At 48.4% G+C, this 20,469-nt stretch overlaps 1 protein-coding gene across 1 annotated transcript in view; it reads left to right on the top strand.

Moving 5' to 3' along the window:
- The first annotated feature begins 1,739 nt into the window (after positions 1 to 1,739).
- The window catches only part of Cda4 (chitin deacetylase Cda4), a 148,551-nt gene continuing 129,821 nt past the window's right edge, over positions 1,740 to 20,469 (top strand). The window contains exon 1 of the mRNA XM_075688119.1: positions 1,740 to 2,059. Within this exon, the coding sequence (XP_075544234.1) occupies positions 1,969 to 2,059 (91 nt within the window). The 5' untranslated portion in view covers positions 1,740 to 1,968. The remainder of the gene's footprint in view (positions 2,060 to 20,469) is intronic.

Genomic DNA, 20,469 nt, shown 5'->3' with positions numbered 1-20,469 from the left:
TCAGTTGTGGCTTAGAGGGCACGGCTCATGGGAGTGCGCAGGCGATATTCTGTGCGACACAGTTATGTGAACGACGATCTCAGAAAAATAAAAAATAAATAAATTCTAGGATGTTTATCTCAGAATAAATGTAGGTGAACGCAGATACGAAGCGTCTGATCATGATTATCGAGATATATGCGCCGCGCCAATACAGTGCAACGATCCAAATTGGTACCAGTGACAGCATCATGGTAGTTGCGGGCCTTGGCAGAGAGAAATGTTGGGTGACTAAGCCACACATGTATTTTTTTAACTCAAAAAAAATTGGCAAACAAAAACGTGCCCGCAGTGTGAAGATACACATAGCTTTCAATGTTTATCGCCTAGTCATGCTCTTCACCTTCACTTACAAACTTGCGCAGTATGCGTACATGGGCAGTGGTTCTTGAAAAACCTGTCCTGTCTGGGTGAAGTGACCCTAGTAGAGCATGGTACTGTGACATAGACACGGCTAGGCTCAGCGTTTGAAGGGAGTGAGTCAGTGGCTAATTCAACTGTCTTGAATCTCTTCCGCTTGAGCATAAAAGGATGTCATGGAAGTGAGGAACACTTGCATTTGCGGTAACATAAAAAAACGGACGCCGTTCGTTTAGGTCCGTTAACGTCCGTGTTTACCTTTAACTTTGAGCAATACCGACCAGACGAGCTTTCGTCGAACTGTTGATTTCAACTTGCCTTTGTGTTCAATGTAGGACTCTCCAGTCTATGACAGTGTAGTTTGACCTTCCGCTTGCACGGCATTGTTTTCCCTGCTGTAGGCAGGCGACTGCCACCCATGTTCTTGTGTAACGCTGAATTGCTCTTTATATTGAACACGTTACCTCTCTCTCTCGGGTGAACTCGCAAGCGGGAAAATATAAGCGGGCTAACATAGCAGAGTGTGGGTATATGCCAGTTGGTTATTTATAATAATCTCAGTCTTTATCGGCAGAAAAAATGACCAGCTGGAAAGAGATTGTAGAGGCAGTGGCCATTCCACGATTCAAGGATGGCGATTGCGTTAGCTCGCGGTGAGTTGCGGTTTCTCAGAAAGAACTTTTGTCTCTTTCCATGCGATACACAAGTGTGCGGTCCCTCAGTCTGTCAGCGTTTATGTTAGTATTTGCATTGCACCCCTGTTTGAGGTCGCTCTTTGTGTTTTGGTTTTTACGTTGCTTGTCGGGTGCACATGTGTGTCTGATCTATATAAGCTTAGCGTTTGTTTCATTAAATCATCAGTTGTCAGCACCGCTTCGTGTTGTCCCTTTCTTCAAGTCTCGCGTTTTGCTTGCGGCAATTTCCCAAAATCACAATTAGGCGGGCTAGCATCGGGAACAAGGACAACAGCAGTTACGCCAACGAAGAGACAAAGAATGACGTTTCATGGCATTATCCCAGGAAACGCTGCAAAACTTATAATTCACGGTGGTTGCGCACTCTGGCTTTGTCCGCAGATAGAGTTCTGCATATACGGCCGGTGCAAAGACCTCTTCGCGCACGGAGTCCAGATAAGGACGTAGCACGTTCGATAGGAGCTGCATGGGAATACGAAGCCAGTTGAGCGGGAAAGCCATCGCCGCCACCGCAACCGCGCGTGGTCATCTCTGGGGGTGAAGAGCGGGCGAGCGGCAGAGGAGGAGACGGCGAGAAAGGAGACTGCTGTCGCATCTGGGCAAAGAACGCGCGCCGTAGGAAAGAGAGCGCGGTGGAGGGTGTTCTCAGCGGCGCGTGTACAAAACCGGGTTGCCTTTCGCCTTCGCTGCGAGTCGAAGACGAACTTGCCTCCGAGAAGGGGATAAACCGCCGCGATCCAACGCAACCGGCCCTGCTCTTTCTCCCCCCGCGTCTCATTCGAGCCTTGGCAGTCGCCTTCCGAGCAACGCCGCTTTTACCCACGACGGTTGCTCATCGTCGTGTTGCCTGAACACAGCACTTGAGTGGAAAGCCATGGAGTTTTCACCGGCCGCTAAATCGGCCAGACTCTTCCTGGTCGCCGCACTTGTCGCCTTCTGTGCACGCGACGCCGCCGCTGCAAGTGGTGAGTGAACCCATTGCTCGGGCGTCTCGTCGCTCTCTTTGCAAGCCCCGGGCGTATCAGCGGTAGTGTGCGAGTTTTCTCATTCTTATACCCAAAAAAAGCAATTTAGAACCAAACAAAATCACAAAATGCAAAATAATGAAAAAATGAAAACGGGCAGCGGATAGTTGACAAGGCAGCTCGGACTTGCACTTACCATATCCAAACTATATAACATTCGGCATATGACCAGGGTGGGCGAAACGTGAAAGCAAAGCACGCAGACGCACGCAGACGCACGCAAGTGTTTTGAGGCCCCTCGTGAGACGCCGTTCAAATCTTCACCTCACCCAACTGGCGTCATCTGGCATTGTTTCGCGCCCGACTTTCCTCTTGCCCGAGTGAAGCGCGCGCAAAGCACACGCACCCGGAACTAATTTACTATGGGTCTTGAGAGTGAGTTTTGCACAGCTGCATCAATAGATAAAAAAAAACAGATTATGAGGGTTTACGTGCCCAAACCACGATCTGAATATCAGGCACGCCTAGTGGGGGACTTCGGGTTAACTTGGCCACCTGGGATTTATATATATATATATGGTACTTGTTCTTTTTCTGCAACGAAATTTTAAAAATCCCCTTTGGCAGGTGACCCAATTCTAACCCTTAAGCTAAACTACTCGATGATGCGGGCATGGATGCCAGAAGCAATCAAATGTGTAATTGACTAATTACCCAAATTTGACTAATTCAGTTTCTTAGTAAATAATTTACAGCACATATTGCAATTTACGACTTGTTGCTAGTTAATTTGCGAAGCATACCGACTTCCAACGAACTCTGAGGAATGGAGGTATGCGCCCGTCGACCTTGCGCTAAAGACGCGCTCCTGTTGCACTTGCGCTTTTGAGAAAACACCGTCTTATCCGATCAAGCACAAAGTAACTAGAACTCCAGTGCATTTCGTCGGACAGTGAAAATTAACATCTCAAAGTCAGCGTCATCCAGAGAGTTGCTTTCAAGCGGACACGTCTAGCGAGCTCACCGGCTACAATCTGTAAATTGCATTATGTGCCCTAAAAAAATTAAATTAGGGGGTTTTACGTGCCGCAACCACTTTCTGATTATGAGGCACGCCGTAGTGGAGGACTCCGGAAATTTCGACCAGCTGGGGTTCTTTAACGTGCACCTAAATCTAAGTACACGGGTGTTTTCGCCTTTCGCCCCCATCGAAATGCGGCCGCCGTGGCAGGGATCTGATTCCGCGAGCTCGTGCTCAGCAGCCCAACACCATAGCCACTGAGCGACCACGGCGGGTGTGTTTTATTTTAACGTTAACGAATTTTTAAAAATCGCCCGGGGCATTAAGCGCAAATCTACTTTATGAGCTGGAATACTCGAAAAGTATACATTACACTACACTGGAAATCAATGCGCATAATAAGGTAATTACCAAAGTTTCATTAATGTAGTTCTTTACTAATTCTGCATACCACATTCTACATAAGTTTTCTGCAATTCTACATATTCGAACACACGAATTGATGACAGCGATTGCACAATGCACATCCACTTGGAACGAGTTTTGAAATTAACAGCAGGTTTGAGATAAGCGTTGTCAAACTTACTGTAAAACTGCACTGTTGTTCCACTTCCATTTTCAACAAAGGGTATTTTTATGCATTGAAGCTCAAAAGTTATTGAAACACCAATGTATTTCGTCGCAAACTTTGTAAACGCATATATCGAAACTGGTGTCATCCTCAGAGTTTATTCGAAGCGTATATAACTTTAAAAGTTTCCGGCTACAATGAGTAAGTTACAGCATGTGTCATAAATAATTAGTTTAGAAGCTAATGAGCAAAAGTTTGTTAATTCGTCAAATATTCACTTTCATTTTTTGTGTAAATGTTGTCTGCCATTGAGAGTAATCCAGCTCAATAAGTAGAATTGTGCTACACGATTTTAAAATTTCTGCTAACGATAAAACAAAGCACCCCGTATAACGACGAGGGGCAGCACCTGAACATGAGCGCAGGGCATCACTGGCAGCACCGCTTGCCGACAACAGGCGAACACTCGCTCTTCAGCGGCTCTGCTGCTAGCTAAAGGTTTTCCAGAAGAGTTTTCTCCGCCACACGCACGATTCGAAAAAATATTGCGAATTAATGGCAGTCGATATCGATATGATAGCACGAGATTTCATTTTCTATTTTTGTATGTGTGTACGGCGATAGTATCAAAGACAGCTAACATCCCCCCTCAGTTAAGAAAACCCGTGAAAGTTTGTCAAGATAGCAACGACTTACTTCAAACACCCGAGATATGCACGAATCCTTGTAGCAAGGCGCGTGCGAGTAAACTTGTATTTTTATTGTTTGCAAAGCGCTCTGAATTCCAGAACAGAATCGAATGCTTGGTGATATAGGAAGAATAAAAACACACTCCCAACCCTTGCTGCTACTCAAATGACATGGCCAAAAGAAATAAAGCAACTCTGGCTACAGATCACGCGGGCTCGTGAATTGGCTGCGAGAGTGTTTTCCGAGTCGGCAACGAGAACGTGATCGTTGTGTAAGATCAGCTGGGCCGCTCGATAGCAATCGACCGACTTTTTATTTTGCCACATGGTCTCAAGGTGCGCAGCATTGAGAAAGGGTACCAGTCCGCCGCTTTAAAAAAAATTGATTTATGCTTGAAGCCTTCGGCGCACCGTAAAGCGAGTGGACCAGGATTGACGCCTCTATACAAATGGCTCTACAACGACGTATGCCTTGTCTAGACTTTATATAATGCAGTTTCTGTACGAAGATATCCAGGATGTTTTCAATGAACGTAGGTAGACGGGTGTAGACGCAGTGAAGACAATGAACGTGAGAAACTAGATGGAGAAGCATTCTGAACACGTACGTTACCATCCAGGCACGCTTCCGTTGAGATTTGTAGTTGCGTGTTATCAACCGCGGCGTCTGTGTTTCTCAAGATTTGAACAAGATCGAGCCGCCAAAAAATTGGCAATGCATTCGGCACATTATGCTGCACATCTGCGCCTAAATTAAAGGAAGTATTTCAAGAGCTTTCATTACTCCCAGAGCCTCACAGGCATATGAAGAATTCTTGTGTGAGGCAATTCAGAAACTTCGCACAAAGTTGCCTTGTGACATTTTGGCTCTTGACAATGACCCTCAGATATTTCTCCTGATATTTTTTGTTACGTACTTTACGCAAAGCACCGACCGTTGTCTAGAAACACTTCTTGAATTTTTTTTCCTAATACCAGTAACGTCTCATGTTCATTGTTGTCGCTTATCATGACGTACTACGTACATTTGTGGAAATGTACGCAGCGGGCTCAGATTCATGTTCCTGGTCGAGGTGTTGACGATATCACTAATGCGGGCCGTCAACTGTTACTCCTGGAGTAGGGGAAGGGGGTGACCTGATCATGGACAAAATCCCGCCACGACGACTACTGCAAGTCACGCGAAAATGCGGAATGGCATGAGACCTGCCCTTCAATTGCCATCCCTACCTTCTGGCCGGCCCACACACGAGCACGTGCGTGTCCTTTTCTTGGTGGTTTGAAAGCTAACGCTGTACATTTAGGTGGATTTTGTACCACGTGGAATGCAGTAAGGTGGACCATGCGGCGCGCGGGTGCAGCTAGCGGGAAATGAGTTCGTGACGTCCTGAACATCAAGGCTGCTGTATCTGCTGATCCTGCCGGTATTCGGTAGAGCAGCACAATTATTGTGAGGTCGAGTCGCTGTGCGACAGTGGACGTGTGAAACACTGTAAATGAGAGCTAAATGCAACGCTAATGTAACAAACTGCGTCATTTAGTGACCTTCTGCTGAACCAACCACTATCGCATTGGTTTCTAACTTGAAAGAGTCATTAACCATTTGCAAGCTGTCCAGACAGTAGTAACGTCCGTGAACGGGCAGTGACGTCATTACACTTTTTAAAATTAAATTATGGGGTTTTACGTGCCAAAACCACTTTCTGATTATGTGGCACGCCGTAGTGGAGGACTCCGGAAATTTTGACCACCTGGGGTTCTTTAACGTGCACCTAAATCTAAGTACACGGGTGTTTTCGCATTTCGCCCCCATCGAAATGCGGCCGCCGTGGCCGGGATTCAATCCTGCAACTCGTGCTCAGCAGCACAACACCATAGCCACTGAGCAACCACGACGGGTGTCACTACACTTTATACATGCCACCATGGCAATACCACTTCCATCCATAAACTCGTTCAGGGCCTTTATTTTATTACAACTATTTATTTCTTATGGCATTGGAAATAAATGCCCCTGCCAGCCCCCCATCTAACGCACACTCTCTAAACTCTAACATCTTTGAAGGAACACATTTTCACTTTGTCAAACGTAAGTGGCCCTCTTATTTTTAACTAACGATAACGACCACATGCCTTTGGATGCTTTGATCTGCAGCTTGAATCGATGTTCTTAAATGTTTCATGGGTAATACATATTGTAACGATGTTAGTAAAACAAGGATATTTATTAAAGGCGAACTTGTGCCCACAAGTAAAAGTCACTGCGGTCGTGCAGGAATCCGCGGCAGTCGCGTTCTCAAACTGGCTCGAACCGTCTTCCTCTTCTTCTCGCGTGACACCTCGGGCGCGTGCCGCATGCGAGCCGGGTCCAACTGGCTGCCCGTGCCACGAAGATCGCTTCCTGTTGTTGCTGAACAACACCACTGTACGGCGTGCACAGTGCCCAATGCAAAGGACGCGCAACTTGAATGTCACCAAGTTTGTCGTGGCATTATCCCCCTCCTTGCCGCATCGGCCCGATGCGTGAGAGGAAGTAGGGGTTCCTGTGGGCTCTCACTTTTTTTTTTGTTGTCGTCGTTCATGACCTCTCCTGGTAGGGTTTCATGCGGACAACATGCGCAACTTCTGTGGAGTTGCGCCGTCTTGGGCTCTCGTGTCCAGCGGATTTCACTTCGTAAGTGACGTCGCTTATACGACGACGTATTTCGTAAGGGCCGAAGTACCGGCACAGAAGCTTTTCAGATAGTCCACGGCGTCGCACTGGGGTCCATACCCACACCTTATCACCGGGCTGGTAATGAGCTTCACTACGGCGCTGGTTGTACCGGCTGGAGTCGATGCGTTGTTGGCGGCGTATTCGGTACCTTGCCATCTGTCGTGCCTCCTCGGCTCGTTGCAAGAAATCATCTAGGTCAGATGAGTTATTGTTTTCTTCATCTAACGGCAACATAGCATCCAAAGTTGAGGTTACTGCTCGGCCGAATACAAGTTCAAACGGGGTGACTCGTGTTGTTTCCTGAACGGCCGTATTATATGCGAAGGTGATGTATGGCAAAATTTCGTCCCACAGCCTATGTTCAACGTCGACATACATCGAAAGCATGTCGGTCAGTGTTCTGTTAAGGCGTTCAGTTAAACCGTTTGTCTGAGGGTGGTACGCCGTAGTTTTCCTATGATCAGTATGTGTCATTTGCAACAAGCATTTCATTAGGTCCGCAGTAAAGGCCGTTCCACGATCGGTAATAACAACTGCGGGAGCGCCATGCCTGAGCACGATATTGTGGACAAAGAATTTTGCAACTTCGACAGCCGTTGCATTGTACAGGGAATCAGTTTCTGCGTAACGGGTCAGATAGTCCGTGGCCACAACTATCCACTTATTGCTAAAAGATGATGTTGGGAAGGGTCCAAGGAGGTCCATACCGACTTGTTGGAATGGGGCTTTTGGTGGCTCTATTGGCTGGAGGAGGCCGGCCGGTTTTATGGATGGAGTCTTACGCCTTTGACACTCGCGACAAGTCTTGACGTAGTGCTGCACTGAGGCTAATAACTTGGGCCAGTAGTATTTCAGACGAATCCTAGCGACTGTACGGCTCACGCCCATGTGTCCAGACATCGGCTCATCGTGACATGCATGCAAAACTTCTTCTCGCATAGATGTGGGTACGACAAGTAAAAACTTCGTCTCGCTGTTCTCGAAGTTTCCCTAGTAGAGGACACTTCCTCGCAGACAGAACGAGGATAGCCCCCTAGAGAAAATACGCGGCAGTTGAACGTCCAGTCCCTCCAGGCGCTGTATAAGTGGAAGCAATTCCGGGTCATCTCGTTGTTGTTGAGCAATTTGTGACGCGTCAACAATGCCAAGGAACGGGAAATCCTCTTCTTCTGACACAGTTGTCTCGACGGGTGCGCGTGACAAGCAGTCGGCATCGCTGTGTTTCCTCCCGGATCGGTATATGACAGTAATGTCATACTCTTGAAGCCTAAGGCTCCATCTTGCTAGTCGTCCAGATGGATCCTTGAGATTCGCCAGCCAGCAAAGCGAATGGTGATCGCTGACTGCTCTGAATGGTCTACCATAGAGGTAGGGCCGAAATTTACATATTGCCCAAATGACTGCAAGGCACTCTTTCTCGGTTGCGGAGTAGTTTGCCTCTGCTTTCGAGAGCTTACGGCTGGCATAAGCAATTACTTTCTCCTGGCCGTTATTCCACTGCACTAGTATGGCACCGAGGCCGACGTTACTCGCATCGGTATGAACTTCAGTGTCGGCTGTCTCATCAAAATGGGCAAGGATTGGAGAAGCTTGCAGGCGTTTCCTTAACTCGTCAAAGGCGTCTTGTTGTTCGCTTTTCCACATGAAAGGTTGATCATCTCTTGTCAGTATTGTAAGGGGCTCAGCAATGTTTGAAAAGTTTTCCACAAATCTTCTGTAGTATGCGCATAAACCCAAGAAACGACGCACTGACTTTTTGTCTGTGGGTGTCGGGAACCTCGCAACAGCTGCTGTCTTTTCGGGATCTGGTCGGACGCCTTCAGCACTGATGACGTGTCCGAGAAACCGAAGTTCATCGAAGCCGAATTGACATTTTTCCGGCTTAATTGTCAAGTCTGCTGCGCGAATAGCTTCTAATACTAGTCGTAGGCGCTCTAGAGGTTGGTCAAATGTGGTGGAAAATACGACCACATCATCCAAATACACTAAGCATGACTGCCATTTCAATCCTGCAAGCACAGAGTCCATCATTCGCTGGAACGTTGCGGGTGCGGAACAGAGGCCGAATGGAAGTGCTTTAAATTCGTAGAGGCCATCAGGGGTCACGAATGCTGTCTTTTCACGGTCCCGTTCATCCACCTCTATTTGCCAATATCCACTCTTGAGATCCAGGGACGAGAAAAACTTTGCACATCGGAGCCGATCTAAGGTATCGTCGATACGCGGAAGGGGGTACACATCTCGCTTGGTTACGCTGTTCAGTTTACGGTAGTCGACGCAGAATCGAAGTGTGTTGTCTTTTTTCTTAACCAGCACTACCGGAGACGCCCATGGACTGCTGGAAGGCTGAATAACGTCATCTGAAAGCATCTCCTCTACTTGCTTCTTGATGATCTCCCTTTCTTTTGGTGACACTCGATACGGGTGCTGGCATACCGGTCTTGTGGCGTCCTCTGTTATGATTCTGTGCTTCGCAACAGACGTGCGCCGTACCTTCGAGGACGTGGAGAAGCAGTCAGAAAAATCCTTTATCAGGGCATATATCTGTTTCTTTTGGGCTTCAGGGAGTCTCGGGTTGACGGTGATTGATCTGTCGACACTGCAGGTTCCTGGCAGGGCAGTTGACGTAGTTAGGCTGCATAATTCGGTCGTTTCACAGAACTCGTGGAAATAGGCAATAGCTGTTCCTTGTGCGATGTGTTGGAATTCATTACCGAAATTTGTAAGTGCGACATTTGCACGGCCATCGCTTAAGTGAACAAGGCCCCGAGCCACGCAAATACCTTTGTTGAAAAGGAGCTCTATGTTTCCATCCGCTATGGCTTCGCGGTCGGAAAATCTTTAATTCTCCACAAGAACCATTATACTGCAGCGTGGCGGCACAGTTACGTCATCGTCAACGACGCGCAGTGCAGCGAGACGTCGCTCCTCCGATTCTTCCACAGGTATCGCTTGTTTTGTCGAGAAAGATACACTGGACCTACGTAGGTTAATTATGGCGCCGTTAGCTTGTAGAAAATCCATTCCCAATATAAGTTCCCGTGAACATTCTGGCAGTACAATAAAGTCAGAAACGTAAGTAAAGCCTTTTATCGTAAGTCTTGCGGTGCATCGGCCAAGGGGCGTAATAAGATGGCCGCCTGCCGTGCGTATCTGCGGACCAGTCCACTTCGTCACAACTTTTTTAAGGTGCTTCGCCATCTTGAAGCTTACTACCGAATAATCAGCGCCAGTGTCGACTAAGGCATTCAGCTCGCATCCGTCTATTATCAACCGCAAATCTGACGTAATCGTTTCGTTCCTGCACCTGTAGACTGGAATTATCTCATCACCGCACTGGAATCGCGTTGGAGGATCTTCGTCACTCTGGTTATCAGCGGCCTCACCTCCACAGGTCGCTTGCTTTAGTTTTCCTGGTGTGGGCTTGGTGAACGACGCCTAGGCAATCTTGGAGACGCGCGTGGGCTAGGCGATCGGTAGCGCATGGGCGACGGTGATCGTGGTTGACGTTGGCGAGGAGTAACGCGGCTTTGGCGCGTCGACAGGTATTCTTCGATCTCCGCTGGCCGTTCACCGTTTCGGGGGCATGGTGCGCTTAAGGGAAAACCCCTTAACCCAACTTGACGGTACGGGCAGAACCTATACAGGTGACCCGCTTCTCCGCAGTGGAAACACAGAGGCCTGCGCTCGTGGTCACGCCAGACGTCACTTTTCCGGGGCCTTTGTTCCACAAAACGAGGTGCACTACGTGCTGAAGGCTGATAGGCAGCCGGTGGTTCCAGTAGACGAGGTGCACTGCGTACTGTCGACGGGTAGGGAACGGTCGTCGCAACTGCTCCACTACTGTGTACCGCGGGTTGCCTGAGTACGTCGGCGTACGTTGGCGTGCGCCGCGTCGGCTGTGGCTCACACTCTGGATCCCGTTTGACGCTCCTGAGTTCGTCCCGGACAACGTCGACGATAGATAGTGCAGCTGGAGCCTGAGGTATCTGCAACTTGTTGAGCTCTTCCCTGATCACTGACCGGACAAGCTCCCGCAGGGCTTCCAGGTCGTTTGGCAGGCCTCCAGGGAAGACATGGACAGGTGTGCAGCTTGCCTCACGGTTGTATTGTCGAGCCCGCTGTTCCAGCGTCTTTTCGATGGTCGTTGCTTCGTATCTGAACTCGGCAACCGTGCGCGGTGGGTTGCGGACGAGAACTGCGAAGAGTTCCTGCTTTACCCCACGCATGAGATGGCGCAGCTTCTTATCTTCACTCATGGTGGGATCAGCACGCTTGAACAGGCGGGACATGTCCTCGATGTACATCGCCACGTTCTCGTTTGTGAGCTGGTTCCTGGCTTGAAGTGCGATTTCAGCCTTTTCTTTACGATCCGTGCTGGCGTACGTTGCTAGCAGTTGTCGTCGAAATTCCTCCCAAGAGGTCAAAGAGGGTTCGTGGTTTTCATACCACGTTTTTGCGAAGTCTTCCAACGCGAAATATACGTTACGGAGCTTCTGTCTCTCATTCCATTCATTAAAGCTCGCCACTCTCTCGAACAGTTCCAACCAATCTTCCACGTCTTCGAACGAGTCACCATGGAATGTTGGCGGCTTGCGAGGTTGGCTTACGACTAGCTGTGCCGGTGTTACCTGGGTAGTCATTGTGGCGGCGTCCGTTGTGGGAGTTTCTCTTGGCAAGAAGAGAAGAGGGCCGAATTCGGGCGAGTCACCTCGAAGACGGCGGCTCGTCCGCTGGTGTACAGGTGTCAGTTCCACGGGATGGACTCGCGGGTTGTCGGGGCTACGCTGACTTTCGTTCGTGGGGCTTCGACTCATACCCCGCACCTCCACCAGAAATGTAACGATGTTAGTAAAACAAGGATATTTATTAAAGGCGAACTTGTGCCCACAAGTAAAAGTCACTGCGGTCGTGCAGGAATCCGCGGCAGTCGCGTTCTCAAACTGGCTCGAACCGTCTTCCTCTTCTTCTCGCGTGACACCTCGGGCGCGTGCCGCATGCGAGCCGGGTCCAACTGGCTGCCCGTGCCACGAAGATCGCTTCCTGTTGTTGCTGAACAACACCACTGTACGGCGTGCACAGTGCCCAATGCAAAGGACGCGCAACTTGAATGTCACCAAGTTTGTCGTGGCAATATAACTCCAGTGCCAAGCGTCGTGTTTTAGATGCTGTTGGCTCTTGGAAATGTTTACTTGTAAACTTTAGGCATCATATTACTAACATTGTACGGGGCTAAGAATATCGCTGACCTATAAATATGTGAACAAGTTCACTTTTATAAGAGTCACCACGCTTAGAACTGCTGCTCAAAACACGCAGCGGCGGCGCTTACAAGGACATCGCCAGGGTTGCATCGCTGTCAGCGCGAAAGGGCCCTATAGGGGCGCGCGGAAGGCGCTCATAGCTGGCAGCTTGGCCTCTGCTCGTCCTCCAGAGGGCTCGGGCGACGTCAGCGCGAATTACGTCGAGGCCGCCGAGCACACGCTGCCCGGCGTCCCGGAAGCAGAGGGCCGCCCGTGTGCGGAGCGAACGCGACGATCGTCCTGGAATTTCCCGCAGGCATTCCGGAAACGCGGATCGGAAGTGCTCGGCGGCGGGCGGCCGTATTATTCTCGGGGGCATCATCATGCCTTGTAGCACAATGTCGCCAGCTCCTACGCGGCACGCCCATCAAGTGCAGATGTGAGCGGCGACAAATGCAAGCAGAGACGGCACGAAGGCGCCGCTCTTTGTCTGGAGCTGCGCAGTTCGGACACTTGTTTTCAGGAGGCGTGAAGCCATTGGCGTTACTGCTGGCACAGTACTTATTGAAAGCAGCCGACTCAGAGCTAGTATAACTGGAGCTCTCTCCAGCCATACAGTCGCTATACTTCTACTATCTTCGTGCAACGAGGCTCTTGTGAATGAATTTGCTGTGACCGCACTCTCTACGCCGTTTCACCATCCTCCATCTCGGGTAGCCGTTACTTGGGTAACGCCTACTACTTTTCTGCATTCTTTCTGTCCCTCTGATTTTACTGACACGAAAGACTGCTCTTCGTGTCCGTCTCTTGAAGAAATCCAGCTCAAAAGCTACAATTGTGCTCTCTTCCGCAAGTAACCTTTAAAAAATTCTGTTTGGGTGAAGCAAAAGCCATCTTGCATTATAGAGTGTATGGCGGACGGGGGTATCTCTTAGCGGGATTGTGTTTTTCCCCAGAGTTTTCAATGGAAGCATCAGCCCTCCCTGATGACGGCACTGCCGCAGCGCTCGGTCATACTTGATAAGGAGTGTCAGTTCGGTTTCTTTGTTTTCTTTTTTGTTCTTTGTTTTCATTATCTCCGCTGACCGTTCATATCCGAAACGACGCGACTGCGACACGTTTCTTCATCCACCATTTATCCGCGTATCCCCAGGCGAGAGAAAAAAAAAAGAAAGCGACCGAAAGCAACAACGAGGTGGGCAGCTGTGTGTATGCGCTCGCTCAGCCTTTACGTGCGACCACACATTGAGGTTGGCGACAGTGTGGGCGATGCTTTCCGTCGAGTACCAGTGGCGCTGTCGGTTTTCAGAACGCTCTGTTTATACAAAGAGTTCGCGCGTTTAAAGACGGAACGAGCGCGAGACGAGCGTCCCAGTCGGCACGGCATTGCCCGCGTCACGACCGCGTCAGGCAGAGCCCACGCCTGCACCCAACACTGTTTGCGCCTCAACTGTAGTACATGGGACTGCAAGAGAGCGAGAGAAAAAAAAAAGAACTGGCACGCTAGAAGGTCGCTTGCTTCGAAGAATGCGTATGAACTATGACAGTGTGCCCACGAAGACGGAGGCCAAGACGTGACCAGACTGCGCTTCTGGAACTTACATTTTGACACTTTACCGGCGTCTAGCGCATGCTATACTTACTCCAATTTCTTTCCTCGTAAGGTTTCGCATGTTGGCAAGAGAGCTAACCGTAATGGGAAGGCAGTGCGAGGACGGATGCGCTTGTGTGCAAATGAAAGTGAGGATGAAGAAATGCGACGCCCATGAGCTGAACGAGATAAGCCATAGTCTGGAATCATTGTATACCTCTTATTGGACTTGAAAACTGCGTCGTCACCACGTTAACGAGACGCGTCAGCACCGCTCTTGCAAGAGGGCTCTCCGAGAATGAATCGCGGATGCATTGCTGACGCTTTCGTCGCTGGCGATGGACGGAGGCTGCAAGGCACGCCGTGCGCATGGTTGTGCCCGTGGCTTCCGCGCTATTCGTGGCGACTTTCTGAGCCTGTTCACGTTTTGTTCACATAGCCCAGAAACGTTAAAATTACCCGTGTTCAAACACTTCAAATGTAAAATATTAATTGTGCATTTAAAAGCGTCTTATGATCGTCTTGCTGCCTCCCCTGTCCTTTGTGTTCTGTTGCGTAGTTGGCAAGCCATGAAAATTTCAACTTTGGCCGCGTTGATCCTTCACGTCTGATGCTTTATTGACGGACACAGTGAAAAGCGTCTGATGTCAAAAATTCAAAACCAGGGTGGAACCGCGGGGGAATGCTTCTGCTATTAGCACATTTCAGCAGTATGAATAGGGAATAGGGAATAGGACTTCGGAATAGGGCCAAAACACATATGCATAACAAAGCAAACACATACGCTAACTAGCACGTGCGTACAGTGCCAAGAGAACCACAAGCATGGCCAAACACGCTGTCTTCGCGCAGTGTCAGAACATAGTCGCCCGCAAACGTCAACGCGCCCGGTGCTATCACCCGAAATCTCGCAAAAGTAATTGCATCCCCGACATCGGTCAACCGAAGATACTGACCCAGTTGAAACTGTACGGAGCGCAACTGTGCGGAGTTATAGCGGCAAGCATTTCAGAAGGAGTACTGACTAACTATCAATTTGCAGTAATTTATAGACAAGCAGCTGTTAAGAGAAAGAACGGTTCAGAACGTCAGCTTACCTTTCGTACATGGGTGGTCGAAAGTACTTGGCGAATGCTCGCGGCCGACAGAAAGGCACGACAGGTGTGACACGACCATTCCACCCTCTGACGCGGATTCTCCTGCATCTCGCTTCCCTTGAAGGCTCCTTCCCGCTTTCGCTCCGTTTTGGCGTACTCATGCGTCCCACAAAATTTGAACTTTTTGCCTCGTCTGCCTATAGACTAGCATGCACGATACGGGCGCTCGAGCCGCGAGCGGAGATAAGCGACGACAATTTTTCGCGGCGTTCTGTTTTCTGTAATGTGAGACGAACACACAAGAAAGAGCCACGGAAATGTGACTGAAGTAGGAAGTATATAGCGTTCCTGTTCTAGGTAATAAATCATTCATTATGATATCATCTTAGAAATATAAGAAAGATGGGCTGTACAGGTTATGCGAACATAGACTTGGAAGAACGGTAGCAGCCGCTAGGAACGTGTTAGTCTCGAAGATAAAAACTGTCCATTCGTTTTCCTCTGGTTGCTTGGTAGCTTTGGCGTCGCGCTGCTAAGCACGAGATCGTGGGGATCAAAACTCGGCGGCCGCCCGAGTATACCGCGCGTGCATGGGCTCGGTGCACACGTTACAAAGAACGCCGGAAGTTTACTTTTCCTCCGCACGTATATAGGAGCTCCGAACCACTTTCATGCTCACGGAGCTGGGTCGTGCTTCACTTGCGCTCCATTTCTGCGATGGTCGTAGCGATGAAAATCACACTCTAATCACACATGACTTCGAGCCTTATATAGGTGCTGATATTGCTTGTACGGTCCACTCCCGCATTCGCCTACCTACCCTTGTAAATTAATTTCTCGTGGCAACAATTACGCACTATGCCATAAAAAATGCCGTTGTGTGATTTGGTAAAATAATACGGTTATGAAAGGAATCTGCGCGCGAAAATTAAACGTGCAAGACAAAGACGACGTGGACGAGCACTCTTCACCATCGTGGTCTTTTACGCATGGTATTTTAATACATTTTTTTTTCTTGCTCAGATCTCGTTTGAAACAACTAACGGTACACATCCAAATTTCATCCAAACTAATAATTAGCTAGCTTTCTGAATGCACGCATGTAGTTATGAAATGTAAAACTCAGATTGCTAAAACGCGCGAGATTCGAGGGAACGTGTTCAACAAGAATGCCGCTGAAAGCATCTTCGTGTGAGCGCGGACATACTGCTGAAAGTAATAGTGTACGATTATGAATATCGGCAGCCAGACTGAAAGAACGTCGTCCGCTCACGTAGCAAACACTGGCTGAGGGCAGAGCTCGCTATTGGGGGCGAGGACTTACGGAGTCGCCGTCTCTCGGAAGTGCCTCACTTGCCTAGCATGAGGGATAACGGGGCGCGCTCCTCATAGGCTTGGCTGTCGGCGCTCACTAAGAACATCACGCATGGGCCCCCCTTGGCATTTCTGTAAGTACTCTCAAAACGAAGGAAATTTTTTGCTGTGAAAATGATAATCTTGGGCAAACAGAGAACACAGACAGGTTACCGAATACATACAGTGCACACCCACTGCGCGCAGTCGCCGCGATAGTGTTCCCCGAACCGGTTTCCTGCTTGAAAGGTAGGCAATCGCTGAGAGCAAACTATGTGAAGTATGCTCTTGTACAGGGGCTGTCTGTATAACCAAATGTAGCTTTGCAGGATGAAGCCGCAATGCAGTGATCGCACGGCTTCGCGGTGACCGAGTGTGCGTCTGCACGCACGTCCGCGCATAATGTTTCGCGCCGTGCCGTGAGCTTCAGGTCGCAGCATATGAACATTTGACAGCTCACAAACAACCATTGTTGCGTGGACACTAGCAGAGCTGTTCAAAAATAATCTCATTATAACTATAGGGACTTCGGCGCCTACGGCGGTGGCTTGTGATGTCGCGTCGTGACGATTCAATCTTTCTTTCTCTTCTAAAGTATTAGAAATTACAATATCATTTCTTAAGTTGCGTCGCACTGTATGTTTATCGGTCTTCTCAGTGAGATATTGCCGGCTGCTTATTTTTCTTAATCCAGTACATTTCGTTGTTTGGTGCTACACAAGCATGCGCACATGCCATGCCTTTTTTTATGTGCTTTTTACCGTCCTCTTTCCATTCCAGTGAACTGGCCAGTATCTAGCAGCAACAAGTTTGTAAACCGAAGCTTCATGACATTAGCCGAGCACCGTGCGCGGGCGACTACCTCAGTGCGCGCTTTCTGCTACTCACTGAACATCGCACTCCCGACACCGTAGCAGAAATCTTCCGCATAGAAGTGCTTGCTGCACACCCGAGTTGTAGCCGATGGCTGCTTGCCGGTTCTAAATTTCGCGAGCCAAGCTTCAAGCAGCTTCTTGTCTTGCGTCTACGTGTGAATAAGGCTGACACCAGGCGCCATGTTGGACACCTTCAAAGGCAGCCACTACCTACCATAGGGCTTTGAAGTGTTGTCAAACACACACACGAGACGGCAAAAACCTCCCCATTTAATCAGAACCGCAGTGCAGGTGGGACTTCAACCTTTAGTTTTCAGCTCGCTTCGGGGCTTCCGAAGCAGGCGACGCGGCCGTTGTGTCCACGTGATCCCTCATACCACGTCACGCCGACGGTGGCGCCAGCTTTTCGAGTGGCGCAGCTCGCCCGCAATAGCATATGGCTGCCACGCGCGCCAACCGAAGAGCACGGCGGTTCGGGATGTAACAATTAGGCACGTGATTGGGCTTGCAATTTTGTATGAACCGGGTCACTTTGGTACGGAAACATTACAAGGAGATAATGCGAATGGACTGCGAAGGAGCGGAAGAAGTTGAATATAAATGTGCATGCTCGTTTGCCATTGAAGTTAGTTTCACGTTTCCCATGTCTGCTTATGCTTCTCGTCTTATATTTCGCCGCTTTTGCTTCTCCCACCCGCGACTCGCTTCAAGCGTGTTGCAATGAAAATGAAATTCACTAGGCGCAGCGTCAAAGTGTGACTGTTGCGCCGCACGCTCCGTCATCAGGCCCACCAGGACGCACCAGTGTTTCCCGCACACAGCCCGCGTGGCTCACTTGCAAAACAGGACGGCCGACAAACACCCACTGCGGAGCGTGGCAGCCGCCACGAACGCGGTCCTCTCTGCTTTCGCGTGCCGGAAAATCGGCCTTCGCACGCGTGTCCGCAGCTCGTCCCGAATCACGCGGCTCGTCGTCGTCGGGCGGTTAATCGCGTCCGCTCTTCGCGCTAACGAGCAACGAGCGAGGGATTAAGGGAGCCTCGGTCTTTCCTCCCGAGAGCTGAGGAAGTGCGAGCAGCTTAGGCGAGCCACAGTTGCGGGTGACGCGGACATTATACCAACACTGCCTTCCAGTGTGCGGCACAGTGCTTGTTCCTTTTTGTTTATTATCGTTATCTTTAAACTCCAAATATAGCACAGAATAAAGTATGTGCAAGCTCGACGGAATAAATCAAGCTCTCTCAAGTCTGAATTCAAAATTGTAGACTTCTGTATTAGCACCCGAATTGTTGCCTTGGGAGAAAGTATTCCGTATTTCAGGACTTCTTGAAGACAGCCTTTAAACTCTGCGTGATTTATTTTTCGTAAATAGCACGGAAGAGGCAATCATTGACAAGACACCTACTGTGACTAATGAATCTCAAGTTCCTCCGGCCAAGCTATAATATTTCTCAACAATATTTACCTTATTACTTTGTTCATAAGTTACCAGATACCGGTAATTTCGCCCGAGTAGAATGGTCTCCCTCCTGCAAAGGAAATTCCTAACGCATTATCTAGGCGCACAACAGATGCATGTATACGCACAAGATGTGTTCTGCGAATACTCGCGCATGTCCATGCAAACGGGGTGACGAAGCGTCCCTTCTCCAAAAATACTCCCGACCTGACCCAACGTTCTTGTTTAGTGCCAACTTGGTATTTCATTTTTTAGCTTAGATCCGTTGTATGTAATAAAGGAGGAACCTGCACCAACATCTCGTATCATGTAATAAAAGAAAGCCCCACGTATGCTTTCATGACCGTACGTTTAATTATATTTATTATCTAAAGATGGACCAGGAATATTTCGACTTAATGCGGAATTTAATCGGCGGCACACATTAAAGGAATACTCGGCTGAGACTTCACAAGCATTGCATGAAGCGCGTGGATGACGCTACCGTGAGCTTCTAATTCGGCACACAGCAAACCACGAAGAACACGCCGTACGCCAACCACTTCTGATGCAATGCGGAATGCTGTAAAGGAAGCGATGTCTTTATTTTCTTCCTTTTTTCATATAAGCGTTGTTTCTCTATTCCGATACAACCTAGCGCTGCATTTTACGAAGGATATCAGGCGTTCTTGCTTGGTTCACTTCACTGTGTGCCACGCGAGGTGCAGCCTGGCAAAAGTAAATCCGGTGGAGCGGTTGGAGCACCCTCGTCGCTTTTTCGAAGGAAACCGGTCGCATACTTTGGAGAAAACGGCAAATAATGCCTTGACTTTCATATCTCATAATTTTTCTATGAGCCAATGACGTCCTCACGTGAAGCCACAGATTGCACGGCTTTACTGTGGATGAAACTTACTTGTTCTTGTGCACCGGAAACGGCTAAATATTTCCGTCGTTCTCCATATTTTCTTTTTCTTTGCATAAGACGAAGCTTTAGCTCGGGGCCGATTTTAACGCCACCTATAAGTGCATTTAAAACAGAAATCCTTTCATGAGACAACACCTGGACCGAGTTGAGTGACATTTGTTGCATTTGAAAGATCAAGCAAAATTCTAGTGACTGTTAAGCAGAATTTGATTTAGGCCAAAGGCGTTCTCTTTCACAAATTGCAGAAAATTGGTAAGCGTACAAAAAATACAAGCTAAGTTTACAGATTGATAATTCTTCACCGAAAACGGATATCGCAGTTCTGTTCTGTAAGCTTCTTCCGTTAGATCATCTAAAGCGGACAAATTTGACATATGAATTTACAGCTTAGGTGAATTGTTACAATAATTGCAAAAGTTTCGCAAAAGTCCTACTCACATATTAGTAGTAAATTTCAGAGAAGTGTAAAATACTATAATTTGTACATTGTACATGTATTATTAGGTTTATAGTTTGAAGAATAGTGAAATAGTTTTTAATTGCTGAGTTACAATGTTCGATAAAATTGAATGTATCGTTTTCTGAAATTTTGCTATTTTCACCAATTTGTGCAAAATACTCAACGTCCTAAATAAAAAATTATGTTTCGTAAGGTCACTACATTTCCCTTTAAATGTCATAATTTAAATCTCATGAAATTCGGAGAAGTGGCTGCCGAGAAAATAATTATTCGTTCCAATACATTTATGTAGGAGCCCCCAATTTAAAACCTCCTCTTCACATAGACACACACACCCACACACACACCCATATATACATACATATATATATATATATATATATATATATATGCTTAACCAATCTCCAAACGAAGTGTTTACAGTCCCT

This window comes from Dermacentor variabilis, chromosome 4 (genome assembly GCF_050947875.1).
Source record: "Dermacentor variabilis isolate Ectoservices chromosome 4, ASM5094787v1, whole genome shotgun sequence".
Taxonomy (NCBI): domain Eukaryota; kingdom Metazoa; phylum Arthropoda; class Arachnida; order Ixodida; family Ixodidae; genus Dermacentor; species Dermacentor variabilis.
Note: the sequence above shows the minus strand (reverse complement) of the source record. Positions and strands in the feature narration are given on the sequence as shown.